This window comes from Notothenia rossii, assembly GCF_949606895.1.
Source record: "Notothenia rossii genome assembly, chromosome: 6".
NCBI classification, from domain to species: domain Eukaryota; kingdom Metazoa; phylum Chordata; class Actinopteri; order Perciformes; family Nototheniidae; genus Notothenia; species Notothenia rossii.
The window spans coordinates 18,577,914-18,595,713 of record NC_136909.1 but is presented as its reverse complement, the minus strand read 5'-3'; the positions used below and the strand labels follow the sequence as shown (position 1 = coordinate 18,595,713).

At 38.9% G+C, this 17,800-nt stretch overlaps 1 protein-coding gene and 1 long non-coding RNA gene across 2 annotated transcripts; both read left to right on the top strand.

Annotated features, from left to right (window-relative positions):
• Positions 1-1,707: 1,707 nt before the first annotated feature.
• Positions 1,708-3,328, top strand: tmem230b (transmembrane protein 230b). The gene is made up of 3 exons (XM_079690005.1): positions 1,708-2,065; positions 2,704-2,826; positions 2,912-3,328. The coding sequence occupies exons 1-3, from the start codon at positions 1,973-1,975 to the stop codon at positions 3,050-3,052; spliced, it is 357 nt and encodes a 118-aa protein (XP_079546131.1). The 5' UTR covers positions 1,708-1,972; the 3' UTR covers positions 3,053-3,328.
• Positions 3,329-8,325: 4,997 nt separating this feature from the next.
• LOC307044699 lies at positions 8,326-16,835 on the top strand. The gene is made up of 3 exons (XR_013809663.1): positions 8,326-8,904; positions 14,757-14,852; positions 16,499-16,835. It is a non-coding gene; the product is annotated as an uncharacterized lncRNA (long non-coding RNA).
• Positions 16,836-17,800: the final 965 nt, after the last annotated feature.

The following is a 17,800-nucleotide window of genomic DNA, read 5'->3' as shown; positions in this document are numbered from 1 at the left end:
TTTATAAGTGGCCAGTAAAAGAACAAATACATTTGTTGAATCCCCAATAAACAAAGACAATCCCCTGTTCTTTTCAGAGTAGATTTACAGAGATTATGTCTTGCAGTCTTGCAGAGGCTTGGAGAATTTTTTATTATATGCATCAGACATTTTAAGAAGACGTGGGAACATAGAGTTCAGCATAATGAGCAGTGATTCATCTTGCATGCGTAAAACAACAGGAACATGGAAGACAGATGAAGGATTTTAGGGCTTAAATCCCTCCAGAGAGCAACAGCACGGCCTTAAACTAAAAACAATGAGATTTACAGTCAAGGTCAATGACTGTTTTATAATCGCTGGAGACTCGTTCACTGCAAATGTACTTTAAAGGCAACATGAGAGTATTATTGACGCTTCCAGCACAACTATTAACAACAATAGCCATTTAGTTTATTCGTACTCCCCTTCAGAGTATCTGTGGATTATTTACTACCTGTGGACATTTATCCTTGACTTTACCGAGCATGGCTCAATGATCTATGCTCTATAACTGGAGGGCAAGAAAGCTCTCTGGGTTCTGCCTAGAGGAGACTCTATATTTGTCTATGTGACAGTCCAATTTTCCACACACCACCAGGGGAATGTGAAAAATACAACTTAGAAAAAAGGGAAAGAAACACACTAAATCTACCATAACAGCTTTAATTATTCATTTCAGGGGATTTGTCAGCAAATAAACAACATTAATTTGTCTATTTCACAGTCAGTCATTCATGGATCATTGCTGTGCATGAACAGAGAGATGACAACATATGGCAAAGATAACATACTAACAATTTAAAATGCTACTCGATATCTCAGAGATCCAATCTTTCTATGCAAAATATAAAACAGCCAGATTATTTAGTAGCATATTGAATTGGGACTCGATTGGATAGATAATACATATCAAAGAGATTTATTAATGTTTCATTTTTGGAGAAAAGTCGCTAATTTAGAATAAATAATCATGTTTGATTTTAATCTGTAGACTCTGCCAATGCTAATTATTTTGTATGGTAAAAATGTCAATGCAAGTATGTGAAATAGATATTGTGTGTGATTATACAAAATTGCATCCCTGGCAATAAAAAGCCTTCATAACAGGAGTGACGGAAACCTTATCTTCAGAGAACACAGTGTGATAATAAAACTGGCCTCTGAGAACACCTCAGGAAATGAAACTTCACACAAAGAGATGAATCTTGACTCGGAGTGTCAGTCTGCTGCTCTCTGTGACCTGGTCACTTCAAGAAGACTCTGCAGCGTCCTCCGGTGTTCGATGTGGAGCAGTGCAAATCCCCATTAGGAACACTTTTCTTTAGAAAACGCAGATTTCACAACTCACTGTCATTAGAGACTTACTTTTGAAAATATATTCAATATTTATTTACAGATTACTTTGGAGGGCGGGGCTTATATTTTAAGGTTTAAGAAAGGTTTAAGAAAGAAAAAACATTGAAACTAAGGTACAAGGACTTATCATTTAAAAAAGTGAATGAATTTGAAGAAATTGTCAAATTGATGCGTTAAAAAAAATCCTTGTTTATCATTGCAAAAACTCCTTACGGTCTCAATCTTTTGGAATTTTGTGAAATATTGATTTGTTTGATATATTTTGTGAAACATGTGTTTTGTTTTGAGCTTTCCACACTATCCAATAATGACGCTTTGGTTAGCGCATGCGCAGTGCAGACCGGAGTAGAAACCCGGAAGAGTGTGGGAAGATACTGAAAACAGACGCTGTAATCTCCTCTCAAAACTAATTTAAGGAGATAATTATAATCGTGCATAACATCTGGTGTAATATTATACCTAACTCTGGTATAGACAGGTTTTCAATGATAATGGTGTCGATAATGCTACTGTAAGCTTATTATAACACTGCAAACAAACTGTTAGCTAGCATCTGAGCATAACAGTCTATGCTCCTGAGCAGCTAAAGAAGAAGATGCCTGCTCGTAACGCTGTGAACAGCTTCCCTGAAAGCAAAGTGAGGTACTCCAGGCTTTCCTCTGATGATGACGGCTACATTGATTTACAGGTAAGAATTATTGTATTAATGTCATTGCTACCTATATGTACTTGTCTGCACCATCAGTGTTTTTCACCAACAAGTCCATTCATAAAAAGGAATAACTATGAAAACAGAAATCACATGCAAGGAATTTGCTTTGGTGTATGGTGAATTACAATGGAATATAAAGAGCACATATTTAAAAAATGTGTAAACTTTGTAACACTTTTTTTGTTTTCATACATTTATAATACCAAAACCCAAACTGATATAACTCAATCATCAGGGTTATTGTAATGACATTTGTTTGTAATAATAATAATAATAGGTTTACCCTTTAATTTAACAATAATAACTTTATCAACGGGTTTGTGAATATTTACTACAGATTTGGTCACAAAATACGCAATGCATACCAAATCATTTCCATCATCAAGCACATTATGTTACATGACAGTCAGATAGCTTTATAATATAAAGTGTTTTTCAATTCGTCACACACTTGAATGGCATTTTAAAAATCTCAAATTACCTTTAAAGCCGCTCATTTTGCCTGTCATTTTCAGTACGTGGGTGAGAAAATGGGAATTGCCACAGAAAGCCCGCTGTGACAGAAAGTGATGTGTGAAAGAAAGTGTTTTTAATCAAATATTTCTCCTCTGCAGTTCAAAAAGAGCCCGCCCAAAGTCCCATACAAAGCCATTGCACTTGCAACAGTCCTCTTCTTAATCGGCTCTCTGTTAATCATCATCGGCTCCCTTCTCCTGGCGGGATATTTTGGAGTCACTGTGAGTATTGTATAAGCCACAGAGTTATTTTTACAGTGTGAGGAATAAACTGACCTCTTATTCAAATTATTTGTCTCTCCTTCAGCACTCAGACCGAACTGTGCCTGTCCTTATCATTGGGATACTTGTCTTTCTGCCTGGAATTTACCACCTACGAATAGCTTACTATGCATCAAGAGGCTACCGGGGCTACTCCTATGATGATATCCCAGACTTTGATGACTGATAGACCCCACAGCTTCATCCAGAGTCTTCCTGTACTCGCATATACTCCTAATATTCTGCTTGTGCTAATTTAAGTGCACTGATTATTGAAAGAAAATATGCTTGATTAGATTTTGTAAATTACTTGCATCTAAATCTGAATGATTTTGATGTTATTGTCATAGCTTTATACTCTGAGGTAGAGGATTCCAGCCTGCTGCTTGAAGTTAAAACAGAATCCGACATTGTTTGTATATTTGTTTTGCTAGCTTGATAAATAAAAAAAACTGTAATTTGACGATTTCGTTTTATTCGTATAATGTATTTTATTTATTTTTAAGAACATCCATCCAAACTACAGCTTTACACTGAGTTGTTATACAACATAAAGTTATTTAGCTTTTAGCACAGTATTAACAGGAATTCAACCAAATTCATGTGATTAATGCCAATCCTTTGATCCACCATATGGTGCACCTGGCCTGTCAGAGAAAGCATTGTCAAACAGAAGGTACGCAGATATGTTAACCAGACGTAAAAACATTTTCTCTAATCGGCCATCAACTCATCAATTTCAACATAATTGGAAATTGTGCTGATGAAAGGCAAGGCTATCACCTCAATTTCCTTTGCAGGATAAGGTCACCTGTAAAACACATTGCCAGTAAAGGGCGCGCTTGTTTACACTAATGTAGGATGCTTGGCCACCAGCTGTTTTTCTGCATATTTTCAAGGACAGTTGCTTGTGTTATTTTTGTTTCTTACTAACAAATGGGTCCAATCAATCATCCTCAAACAATTAAATATTTGGCAATAAATTCAGAAGAATTAAACCTTCAGAAAGGCTGAAAGCTGAATCTTTCCTGGAAGCACTCACACTCAGGCTACATTTAATAAAATCACTTACAGAAGACAGAGATTTAGACAACAACCTACTATTCGATCCAATATCTTCCTGCATGTTGCTATCTTATACTTTTGACTTTATGAGCTTATGCTTTACAGGAAGGCAGATAATGACATGTGTTATAGTGAATGAATATTTTAATAATTTAACAGTATGCTCACAGAGAAGATCATATTAATTATTCATGTGTTTTCTGTAGGACTAACTGCATTATTCCCGACAGTAGTGGGAAGTAACTAAGTACATTCTGGCCTTTGTGCAGAACTAGTACTTTTGCTTCATTTACTTTTACTAAATGTTGTTGCTTATTCTGTTGTTCTTGTAGTAATATTTTAAAATCAGGACTTTTACTTGTAATGGAGTTCTTTTAAAACCATAGTATTTGTACTTTCATTTAAGTAAAGGATCTGAGTACTTCTCCAAACACTAATGCCAGAGTGTTTGATAATTTAAAAAAAAGAGGTTGTCATTTAGCAGTATTACTGAAGGACAATATCACCCCCTTGTGGCGACACAGACTGACACATGATTGGTTATTTCAATTCAAACTAGGGTAAACAAGATAAAACTGTAATGTGTCCCTTTTCATATACAGTTCCCCAGTGAGTGTCCCCCATTTAACCAACAACTGCAGTGCAAACCCGTCAGCCGTATTAGATTGAATCAACTATTATTATCAAGTAACAATCCTCTCAATTTGCATCAAGGTCAAAGACGTGGTTTTGAGGTAAGAAATGTTAAAACTTCTTACTTTTTTTTGTTGTAATCCCTAAATGTATCACTTTGTTTAAACAAGGCTGACCGTTTTTGTTAGGGTCTTTCAAATTGAACAAAAGTCTCTAACATGGCAAAGAAGTGAAAAGTAAAGTGTTTGACAGAAGTATCCTCCATCAAGACTTAGCATATATTAGCCTAAATCAATATTAGGTATTAACACCTCAGTTACCAAATATATCATAGCCAAATTACAAGCTGGGTTGTCTTTTTAGTAATAAATACACAATGAATGTTGGTTTAATGAATATAAGGTTTATGAACCAAATATTAACCCGCTCTTGCTAGCTTGCGACTTTAACTAACGGAAAGCTAAGTGATGCAAATTAGTCGCTTTTCGGCGCCTCCCGCTTTTTTATCGCCGATTTGGCTGACTTGTGTAATTCGTGGAGAACCGAAGAGTTTTCGTTTTGGGGGGGTGGGGGGGTCCTTCCGTCCGACTGACGAACAACTTTAAAAAAGAAGAAATCTAGATCGCAAAATAATTAAGCAAGAGAGTGCCTGTTTCTCCTGGCCAAGGACAAGTTCCGTGAACACAACACAACACAACACGAGCGTAACGTGTCTTCACTTGGTTATGTCTCGTGAAAGGAGTGTAGTGCCGCTCCAGCTCTTCAAATATTGCAGTACCCATAAGGAGCCGTACACATGCCGCAGTGTTTGCGTGACTGTGTCTTTAGTTGTTAGCAAAGTGGCGATCTGTTGTTTTTAGCATCTGGTTAGCTAGCTATGCTAACGAATTTAAAGAGCTTTTCTACAACCAGGTGGAAGAGAGCTCTCTCCTGAGCGGCTCAAATAACCTCAGCTCTGTGAGGTCAAGGCACACCTTGATATGATAATTATAGTTATTAATGAGACATTAGAGACTAAATTAAAATCAGGTATAAAATACTATATGACAGTAACAAAAATGTTGTTAAAAATAACAAGAATACAGTTTAAAAGGGGAGTGATTTGTAAAATATCCAAAAAGAAAAATCTGCTTCCAGTTCTGTTTCAAATGGCTGTTGAAAGATGTATCCATAGGTCTCCTCATGTTGCTCTCAAAGTGCACCAGATTGATGCTTTTAACTTCATTATTTAAAAAAAAAATCTTCCCAGGGGAGCATGCCCACGGACCCCCCTACAGGAGGTTAGGTCCCCACACTTAAATCATGTTCACATGGATAGGATACTCAATACATTTGCACACATCTTGTGTCCATATTTTTCTGTTTGTTTCATGCCACAACCGTGCACGTGAATGCATGCGCGAGTCATGGTAAAATATCTGGATTAAGAGGTTGGTTTTTCTTTGCACAGCATGAAAGAAAGTCGAAATGAATGGGCTGTGATTTTAGTTTTTTCAAGCAGAGGTTGAGTTCAATAATTTGTACGGCCCTCGGAGGATGTTGTAAAAATTGAAAGGAAAAAGGTTCCCCACCCCTGCTGTAAATAATAATAAAAACCCTTGATTTATAACTTAACATCTCTGTCTCCTATTGATCTGAGTATATTATAAAGAATAGCCAGTTAATGTAAGCATTATAGCACAGGCCTTTGTCAGATGGCATATTACGCTGTTTTTTTTCTGCTTCGAATAGTTCTCTCTTTTTTCACCATACCTGTGTTTGCATCATCACTGTAACTAGCTATAGCTGAGCTAACATTTTGTATGTCAGCCGTTTGTAAGCGCTGGTTAGGTAACGTTAAAGCTATGCTAAATTAGCTTTTGGCCTAATATATTGAATTGCCATTCGGGTTTTTAGCAAAGGTGGAATAAGTACTCAGATCTTGTACTTAAGTATTCTAGGCATTCAGGTGTTTAGAATAACAATAATCAAATATTTTAGGAGACATAGATTGTATTCTTAAGAAGGATTCATATTTCTCCACTTGACTTTCCATTAACTTACCATGTGAACTTACTTAGTTAATATAGTTTAAACTGATAACCATAGTGGTAGACCAATTTGGTCCTATATCTACCCAAATACTTTAAGTAAAATTTTAACTTTGGACTTTCCCAGTTCTCCACTACAACTCAGAGGCAGAGTACTTTTACTATCAATTTGATTCAAATGATGTATCATGCATTATAACACAAGTCAATATAAACTTAATTGATCCCTTGATGAGAAAAAAAAAAAAAATGCTTTTTCTTTACCAGCTGCACCATTAAAGTGATAAACAATACATCAATAATTAAAATCCAATAATATAACATATTATATTCAGAAGTGGGCCTATATTTGGATGCTAATAATGTTATACTTACTAAAAATATGTTTTAATGTATGACTCTTATTTTAAAAAGAGTATTTCTAAATGTTTTCTACTTTTACTTAGGTTAACAATCCGAGCACTTTGTACAGTGAAAACTGTGAATATCGAAGAAAAAATATAAATACAGTGAACTAATCATTATATTGAATACCTTTACTAGTCCTTGGGAACATTTTAAGGATTTGGTACCTTGTATTTGAAATGGCATTTTCAATATATTAAACCCTTCTTATACATGTTGACACTGGAAGGTTAGATATATCTCCTAACAACCATATGTCTTATTTACATTATGTTGGATGCTGTACCAAACGGTCCTGAGACATATGTGTGTCCTTTAGGTGTTCTTTTGCCTTTTGTTACGATCCCCAATTCTTTCCCATGAACAGGCGCTTTTGTCTGAGGCGCTTAAGCCCCAGCAGCCGCATCAAGCCACACGGAAACTGGTGGCAAACCAGCGGAAGTGGGTTACTTTCTCTTCAACATAAAAGTGTTTTTGTTCAAACCATGAATTGTCAGCCTTTCCCACAGACTTATGCTTCGACAAACAATTTCCGTGCAACATTTCAAGAAATGTACAAAAAAAAAATACAACGTTTTATTAAGTTTACATGTCTGGGTTTACCATTTTGTCATAATAATGATGGTTGTATCTGATCATGACATAGCACATTTAACTCTAAAATCTGAAGAGTATGAAATAGAAAACACATTTAAATGTAATTCAATACTTTTTTTTATGGCATTAAGGCTATTCGGAATAATAGCAGAAAACACACATGGGTTACTAACAACATTTAAATGTCGTTCCATTCTGTCTGTTTCTGTGGATTATCCCACAAAGCCATGTCTTCACTTGTACAGTATCAGGACCCCTAAACTATAGCAGCTAAATAGAATTAGGCTAAATGGATTTTAGCATTTTAACACCTGTGACATTAATGTCTCCTAAAAAAACTTAAATGATTAATCTGCTGATTATTTTTGCAAAATATCAATAATTTAAGAAGGTTGTTCATACAAATATGGAAAATGTCCTTATCTTCAGGTAATCAATTTTATTTCTTGATAAACAACCGCACATCTTACAATTGAGAAGCAAGAGAAAGGAAAAAATGCTATTTTCATAAATTACTGAAATTATTGGTGGATTACATAAACTGTTTGATAAAGGATGCTACCTGAAAAATGGTTGTAGCACTAATTTACACATTTTAACTGACCGTGTGCCCAACCCTGTTCGTCAGTGAGGGTTTTATTTTGAAAGGTTCAACAGGAAGTATAATCATTATATTGTGCTTGACTTGATGGTGGCCACCAGCAGGAGGAGGGGACGATAGTAATGGGAGGAGAGACATGGGGAGAGTATCAACAGCAGGACTCTAACTAAACGTGCACTGTGTGCTCTCTTTCTAGTGAAACTTGCGCCTGTTGATGATAAATGTACACTGCGTCGACCGAGGGACATTTCTACACATTTATTAAGTTAATCATAAACTCTCACTTATGATTAAAGCGACTTCCAGCAAGTTTGGACACAGACGATTGCGGACTTAACAGCCAAGGCGTGGAAAGTTTAAATGGACTTTAAATGCGATGATGTCGTACTCATGAAGGTGGCATGAGTGTATGGATTTTATTGAAACCGCAAAGTATTTCCAAAGGAAGTCTGATAACATGGAGGCCGAGGATTAATGTTATTTTGTTTTGATCCACTGCTCGGACCGAGAACAACAATGTAACACCTGCTTTTTACCCAACACTTTCTTATTTTTATGGTAAAAGTCGTGTTTTTTAAAATCTGACTTCTCTCTGAAGAGGAATAAATGATCGTTGAAATTTGGCCCGAAATACGAGTCTAAAAGAAAAGCATTAATGGATGGAAAGATTCTACTTTCAGCTTCAAGTGAAAAAGTGCCTCAAGCAAGGTAAGGAGCTGTGCATGCAGAGCTAAAGCATCCTCTATGCTGCTGTATTTTATTATGACATTAGTTTAATTTCCCTGATAATATACTCTAGTCATATTTAAAACACACTGCAGTCTCGCGCCTTTGTTTATGTTTAGGGTTCCACATGTTCCCCTTGTAATCTACGAATGAGTGTATCTGTTTATTAAAAGCCAAAGTGAATAGGTTTAACACTCTGCAATGACCCAAATGTGCACTCTGTTCCCAGGATTACAATAATGAGAACAATAGTCAGTCAAAAATAGTGTTATTTTTTGATTTTCGTTTTATTCACGGCTCCCTCTAAGCTGTTATCAGACACACTGAGGCAGACAAAAGATACACCTGTTTTTACTGGAGGTCTGTATATTGACATGGAGGACCGAGAATATCAATTCACTGCAGGGCTGAAAAATTAAGAGCTTGGGGCTTGCTGTCTGGGTTTTATTGCCCAGACAGTTTAATTGTTCTGCTGCTCACATGGTGCAATGTGCTGCAGAACCTAATTGTAGCTGTTTAGTACAGAAGAGTGCAGCGTCTTGGGCTTTTAACATAAAGGATACTCCCTTCTCTAGTGTTTCCCTTCCTTTGTTTTTGTTATGCTTGCTAATACTGGTTAGTTAGACGGAGAATTGAGGTGCACAGAGGCACACATCACTCTGGATGCCTGTAATTCCTTGTGTTGCTGGGACACATGACTGAATAGGAGGGACATTGTTTACTTTTTATAAATACAAGCTTTCTACGCTCTTAATCACCTTGTAGGTTGTCAAAGGTTTTAATCACCTTTTTAAAATTGAAAAAAAACATCTATTGTAAATTATTGAGTACACTGTAGAATTATGTATACTTCCAATGTAGTGGTTATGCCAGACACACAATTGTAGGTCTGTTTAGTGATTGCTATTGCATTATTTATAGGTAACGGCTATGTTCAAGAAGCCTTTTTTTAGCTCCAGAATCCTTGAGACGATGAATACATTTTAGGGCCATGCAGCTTCACAAGGTCTGTGCCATCACATAGCAGCTCTGGTATTATTTGAATACCAACATTTATTAGGCTTTGACATGTAAACAGTATGTTCCACTATTCAAATTGCTGTGTGGCCAACTGTGCCCTCTAGGCATATTTTCAAGCTTGAGGAAATAGATTTTTATTGAGAAACAAATTATTAATGAGTAGAAAGTGGTTACTCCAAATTGCTGTTGAGATAGACACTATGTTGAAGCTCATGTGGTACTAAATATACTATATATAATACGCAATAAATCAACAAAAAAATCACATGTAAATGAAGAAATTGTGTAAACCAAAGCTAAGGGAGATTGGAGGAAGTGCCTATTAAAGTTTAAGGGCTATGCAGTGTACCGTAAATGGTCACCATTGTATGTTTAGCACTCGTTGATGATGACCTGTCTGACAGAGCCTTTACAGCTGGGCAGTAACAGATGTTCGCTGGTACGGTAAATATTTAGTGTTTGTTAGCATCTAACTCCTTTCATTGATCTTCAAGTTTTAAAATACATCCACTGCTAGGCTTCCTCCAGTGTGTTACATTTGGCTTTTGACCCTCACTTCCTCTCACCTCCGTGTCTTGAAGTAGCTTTATGGGACTGACCTGTTCTTGAGGTTAGGGAGCAGGTGAGGGTAAAGACTCTGGACTTACCAGACAATATTAGCTGCTTTTTCTCTTAATTAGTCTCATGTCCTTTACCCCTCCCTTGAGACAACTGACCTTTATCAAAGCATGCTTAGGGGTTAAAAAACATGAAATCATTCAACCTGTGTGTTGATTTATTTTGAGCAATTTCCCCCTTGTTCCACTGCTGCAAAATTGCGTCGCATAGTAAACAAAACACTTTTCACGTTCTCTGTTTGAGTGAAAGAAAACCATTCAATTGTTGCTCATTAGTCAATATGGTTACAGTTTAGCCAGTAGCACCATGTGGTAGGTTACCAGCAATCACTATGTTAATCCATATACAGTAGGCTTTCCCCCTCACGTGACTAGGGCTCCCCTTCCGTGCCCAGTATGTGCCAAGCTCATTTCCTTTAGTTACAATAAAAGTCAATACAGATGCTGAATTGGGTTGCAGTGCGAGGGGCAAAATCCATGAATAGATTGATGTGTTTTAAAAGGCTGGTCCAACCAGTCAAGATTGCGTTGATAATTTACAACCCAGTCCTTTGTAAATAACTGTGTGCACATCTGTTGTCTATGCTGTGGTCGGATATGATAATGTCGGCCTCTGTTTGAGATTGATCTATTCACTTTCTGCTCAGGGTTTGCAGTTCCTTTTACATACTTGTTAGCACTAAGGCTGCAGTCACTGTCAGGATTAACAAGGATTACGAAGAGAGTAATGCTACTTCTTATCAGGCCTGTATCACTGATGCCCGTGCTTAGGTAATGACGGACAACACGCACACTCTCACACATTAAATGATTTTTTAGTGAGTGTCAGAGAAGAAGTAAGACTGAAAAGAGAAAGCAAACAAGAGAGCAGAAAGGAGTGCTGCTTTGCTCCTGCACAGCCCATTACATAGTTCATCCTAACTTTGACATTGTTACGTTTTACAATATGCCTCTTGCTCATCATTCAAATGGGATTTAGAGGAGATGTAATTAAGGAGATAAGGCTTACCAAATGTTGCTGCTGTTATCTTAAAATGGGCTTCGAAACATTCATATTTTTTGGTTATTATTTCATTTAATTTGAACTATCCTGGTAGCAGCATTACAGACTACTTCCACATTGGGCACACTGATTGCTTAGCAGTAGAAATAAGAAAATAATTTTCCACAACAGAGGCGCTTTAGTGATCTGTTATAGAGAATCATGGACACACTAGTTGCATTTACTGGATCCACTTCGTTTTCTTTCTGCCATCAGTCTCTATAAAATGTCCTCTTCCGGCCCGGTTTACAGCAACTAAAGCGGCCACGTTATCTCTACCAATGCTTGGGGTCTCCCGAAAAACAGATAGTTTGGAGTGCGTGGTGACTTGATTAACCATGATTGATCACTGCAGGCTCAGTTGAAAAGAGTGTCCTTGATTTGTCTCACCAATTTGATCACTAATTCAGATTACACCATTAACACTCTGAGCAGCAGGCCAGATTAGTCTGGGTGTTATACGTCCATTCCACAAGGCTAAGTCATGACTAGATCTAAAGCAATTTGTGTCAATGAAATCCAGTGAAACCTCCAACGATTAAACTGTCCACTTGGGTGTGACACGGCTAAATGTCTTGTGCTGCAGCACGAGTTCATGCCAACCTTTTTAAGACTTTTTAATGTAAGAGGATTAACTTTTATTCATGTTGGATTTTGGAGCAATTTCTTGCCCTTAGCACTTGAGTTTGGGACAGCTTGTTTGTATCGTCCCTTTTGACTTTTACATCCATAATTCTATTTTTAAAGTGCCAAAGATCTTAAGGGTCCCATCTAATTAACAATGATGTCCCTCTTTTAGCACATTTTTATTTCAGGTGAGGAAGGATTAGGATGCATTTAGTATTCAGTTCCTGCAGGATTTTGCAACACTTGCTAACAGTGTTATGTCACTTTGCCTTCAGAAACCTTTATGAGGTGTATACTCATCTCCCCTCACACATTCACAAGTGAAATAGGAGCAGTGCACAGTGTGTTGTAAGTTGCTCAAGAGATGAAAAACATAGTTGCCCACTCTGCAAATGTCTATTTTCACATAGCTCTTAGGTCAATGGAGGCTGTGGCGCAATGGACTAGTGCGTTTGTTTGAGCACAGGTTCAAACCCTACTGCAGTCAGCATGTCGTTGTGTCCCTGGGCAAGACACTTCACCCCAAATTGCTCCTGTGGGATTGTCCACAGTATTGAGTATGTAAGTCGCTTTGGATAAAAACGTCTAACATGTAAGTCAATGATAAGTACTGCTGCTTGACTGTTTTTGACTTTTTTGACACATAATCCATGTTCTGGCTTAAACTTTTGAGTTCTTTTCCCAGGCTTTCTTTATGGATATGTAAATGAATTGGCCCCTGGCTCTGCTGCCCGAGGACATTACCCAGTTGACTTGCGTCTACTCCTGTGCACCTGCAGACAAAGCCGCACTCCAGACTTCCTCTGTAATAAGTCGGCTCAGTTTGGGCGCAGCCCTGTTTGTGTTTTGCCAGCTCATAAGCCAGTCATATATATATATTAGTGTGTGGAAGCACAGCAGGCAGGCTCAAAGACAATATTTGTTGTACCTTGAGGTTGTCAAAAGTCACCTGAGGTCTATATATGAGCTAGAACTACAGATATGTGAAAGCCTATACCAACATCATGTTCGTGATTGCTGGGGGTGAAGCACAAGTTATTAGAGGGAGAAGATTTACTTCTTTACTTTTTAAATCCATTCTAAGAGTCCTCTTTATTCACCCCCACTGAGTGAATAATGTTTGCTCAGTAAGAGTAATCCTTTCCTCATTAACAAACATTCTGTCCTGCAAAAAAACTACCAACCTCAGCCTTTTTTCAAGCTCTACCACCCTCCCCTCTTCATCTGCCTTTACTGTAAAGCTAGCCACACTCTAATGTGTTTCTTTTTTTGTCCCTCCCTCTTCAGTGATTGGGTCGCATTGGTTTTGTCTTTTTGTTTGTTTTGCTGCTAAACAAAAGTTATTACAGTGATTCACCGTCAGCTCCAGCAGCAATAGTCTCAACCATGCGTCTGTCAAGTGCAAGGAAATACATGCATCTTTCTGCTGTTCAATTCTGGGATGTTTGTTTATTCAAGAGCAACATAACCAGTAAGAGACTAAACGTGTCCATACAGACTTTGTACAGTGCATCCGTGGTTAAACAAGCAGCTAATATCCAACCCCCTGCTGGTTTCCTAAGAATAGTCTCCTTCTAATATTACTTAAATCAACTTAAAGTAATAAGCTGGTATTATTGGTACTGAATGGAGTGACTTAAGGAGAGAGAGCGAGGTCTTCTATTATGTCTAAAGGGCAGCAACTTAAACTTGCTCCTCCAATCCAATTTAAAGTGAAGGACCTAATGAGTTTCTACAGCTGTTGTCGTCGTTCAGAAAGAAGTAGGCCTACAATTTGTTTAAGTGGTCCCTGTTTGGTCTGCTTAGGATATTAATCAGTGGATGGTGCTGGTGTTTTTCCATGTGCTGTTTGTGCTTTTAATAGTCAGGTGAAACACACTTGCGCAGTTGCTGCTTGACACATACTATATTCAGCTTGAATTAAGTGTAGTTCAAGAGCGTTGTTAAATGGAAGTCTATTTACGCCACTTAAGATCCTTTTCCGAGGAGTGGTAATAAGACATCTGGAGTCGGAGTCATGTCACCTGTCAATTGCTGTTGGCCTATTTAGCGTGAGACGAGGTCTGCAGGATGAGCTGAACCAATCACAAGCATCAGGTTAATCTGCACACACACTTACAGTAGAGCCTGGTCTACTCTGTGAACACACACACACACACACACACACACACACACACACACACACACACACACACACACACACACACACACACACACACACACACACACACACACACACACACACAAACATAAAAACTTTGCAGGCACTTGTTGAAATATATTATTTGCCTTAATCCAACCACAGCTCAGACATGTAATTTTCCAGAGGATTAAGTGTTTTCAAAGAATACAGTTATTTATTCGCCGAGAAACATCTGGAATGTGGTGTCGTTGTTGGATTATGAGTTGATATTAACTTGAGGGATTACATTTGTCTCCGGGAGGATGTGAGGGATGTCCTTGTGCAGCTGTGATGGTACAGTAATGGTCTGTTGAAGAGTAAACAAGATGTGTGGTCTCTCTTTCAGGTCGGGAGATGTGTGAAGGAGTGTGACGGACGGCCATGGGACTGGAGAGACGGTGGCTTCAGGCTGTCACCACTGCTGTAGCCATCTGTCTGCTAAGTAAGTATGCTAATGTAAATATGGATTCATCGCATACACTTCGAATACATTTCCATAATTCATTTGCCCACGTGAACTTTTAGCTTTTTCTCATATTGTAAGAGGCATTTCTTAGTTGCTGTCTTCATCAAGGCTGATAATGCCACTCCTCAAAATTAAATACTTGTTCAATAAACTGTTAAACTGATCATTCGCAAAATGCATTGATATTATCAAAACATTAGACATAATAATACAAATGACTTACTCATCACCCAAAGCAGCTGGACCTATTTTGGGTTGAGCGTTGTGTCAGGTGTTGTATCAGGTAATGGTTGTATATCCTATTCTGCTAACACACATGTTTGTAACACATGGAAATATGAGTTTGACATGAACTGTACAGATTAGCTTTGATACAAATCTGCTTTGTTGGATCACATTAACATGGCAGGTTCTATCAGATGCTTTCTCCATTCATATCGTCATAAATTCCAACAAATGTGCTTTTTCGTAACACTTTCTAAATTGCGTTTTTATTGTTTGTTAGACACCCAGCTGTTTTCCTCCATTTGTCCCTACCATTTGTTTGCACAGCTTCACCAAAAGTAACCAACGTAAACAAGACCAGCTGTGTTACCCCCCTCGTTATGGTAAAGCATCGCCAAACATTTAGCATATGCCGCTGTGAGCTGCCTACATACAGTTTAATGATGAATCTGGCACAGCTCCCATTGACTTACATTGGAGAAAGTAAAGAGGAGGGGTTAGCAACATGGTCATGAGTGGACGAGAGAGAATGGGGCCAAAATCCAACTTAAATAATATCTCTGGGTGTGGATTTAGATCAATCTGGGATTTATGCTACCACCACCCGGAGGCACGCTTCTCTGTGTGCGTACATGTGTTTGTAAAAGGGGGTGGGGGGGGATTGATTGTGCTGGTCCGCAGACCATGTGTGTACCCCAGGGGGTGGTGGGAGGGTGGCTGGAGAGAGCACCGAGGGTCCTGCTGTCCTGCATCACAGTGACACAACCCCCCCCACCCCCCTCTGAGAGTAAAGTAATCACCAGGCCAGATGAGTAGCAGAGCAAACACTGGCACCCAGTTGCGCGCACACCCATGAGTGCTCATGGCAGCAATGGGAGGGAGGAGGTACAGAGAGCAGACACTGCTCCAGGTGTCACTAATGGGACTGTGGTGTGTTTGCAGGCTTTGAAGCTTCATGATCTCGTCACAAAATGGGGCACACAATTGTTTTACATGCCCTCTGATGGCCCAGGTTTAATCAGGGAACACTAGTATCCGGATGTCATAGCCTCTGTCTGATCCAGTTCGACATAAGTATTCATGGATCAGTTGTCGTGTGTTTTAATCTGTCAGCCAACAATTGATCTGTGTTGTCTTTCACCTCTGTTGTTCTGCTCTCTCCCAATATACTGCTACAAATATTTCATAAACTGTTCTCCACATAGCAAACCATTTCTCTGGAATGAATGACCTAAAAAATTCCAGAGAGGTTCATCCGGCCTCTCTGGCAGCCATTACTCTCTTTAAAAGGCCCATATGTCTCAGCGCTTTGTAGAGCATGATTGATGTGTTTATTGCCTACTGTGTTATCAGCAAATCCCCTACCTTATCCTTGTGATATGCTATTGCTCTTACAGGTGTGTCTAAAGGTGAGGCATCATTGGTCCCGGCCAGAGAGGGGGCCTCTGCAGAGCTGAGCTGCAATCTCAGTCCTCCGTCCAAAGAATTCACCACCCCAAACCTCTTTCCTCTGCATGTGGTGGAATGGGTGCGCCTCGGTTACAACGTTCCCATCCTCATCAAATTTGGAGTATACGCTCCTCGAGTTCATCCAAACTACAAGGGTAAGAGATATACAGATGTGTTCAATTATACACTCCTTCCATAATGTCTTTAAAACATGTGTTACTGGAAATCCAATCCCTTTATTGAACCTTTCCTACTGCTTTAGCGATTGGACTGTACTCAGACCGTATTGCGGTTATCTGAATACATTTTTTTGAAGACAACAAAGAGCTGACTCTGGCTAATATTATGGCAGTTTGTTTGTGAAAGGATTCATATAACTGACCCCCGATTGACAGATTTCTCTAATTATGGTCCAGTAGATTTAAGTGAGGGGGGGTGGGTGGGGGTGTCCATGTGTCAACATTTCTCTTTACTTTGAGTTACATTCTTCTTTCCTGTGTTGCCAAGTACGTTACACTGGTTATTAAGGTAGACTTGGGAACAGGAACTTTGGATGAAAGAAAACTCTGAATAGGTAATCCATCAAAACCACAATCCCTGTAATTACTGATGGTGTGTGTTTCCAGACTGCATTTGCTGTGAAGGGAATAGGGGAAGGGCGAGAATGGATGGAGGCAGTAAAAGGGGGGTGGGGGTAGTTGAGCAAGAACAAGGGGGGTACCAGTAACGCCGTGCATGGGGGGATTAGGAGTGTAGGTGGGGGCTTGGTGGTCTGATGACAGTGTTTTATTAGTATGCTGAGGGGTGACCCAGTAAGGGGAGATTGTTGTGCTGGAAGGAGGATGGATGAAGCAATGGCAATAATGGGAGTTTTCTTGCTAGAGCCCTATAATCCCGTCATTGTCTACCAGGGGACAAAAGACAAAGAGGGGTATCACAACCTCCCCTTGCTTAGCCAAAGCCAACAGTACCACTGGAACCCCAAATCCCATACTGTCCCAACTAGGTCACTGAAATGTACAGGGAACCTCGCCTAAAAGCCCTCTGCATTTCATCAGGAACTCCCACTGAGAATGAAAGCCTCTGATTTAGAAACATGTTATGACTCGCAAACGACTTTTGAGGTCCAGAGGGTCTAAACCACAAACAGGCCGCCCTCGCCAAGCAATGTGGCTACATGTGTTTGGCATGTTAACCCTCTTGTAGGCCATTTCATTGTTTCGGGACAGTCATCTGATGCACAAGCAGCC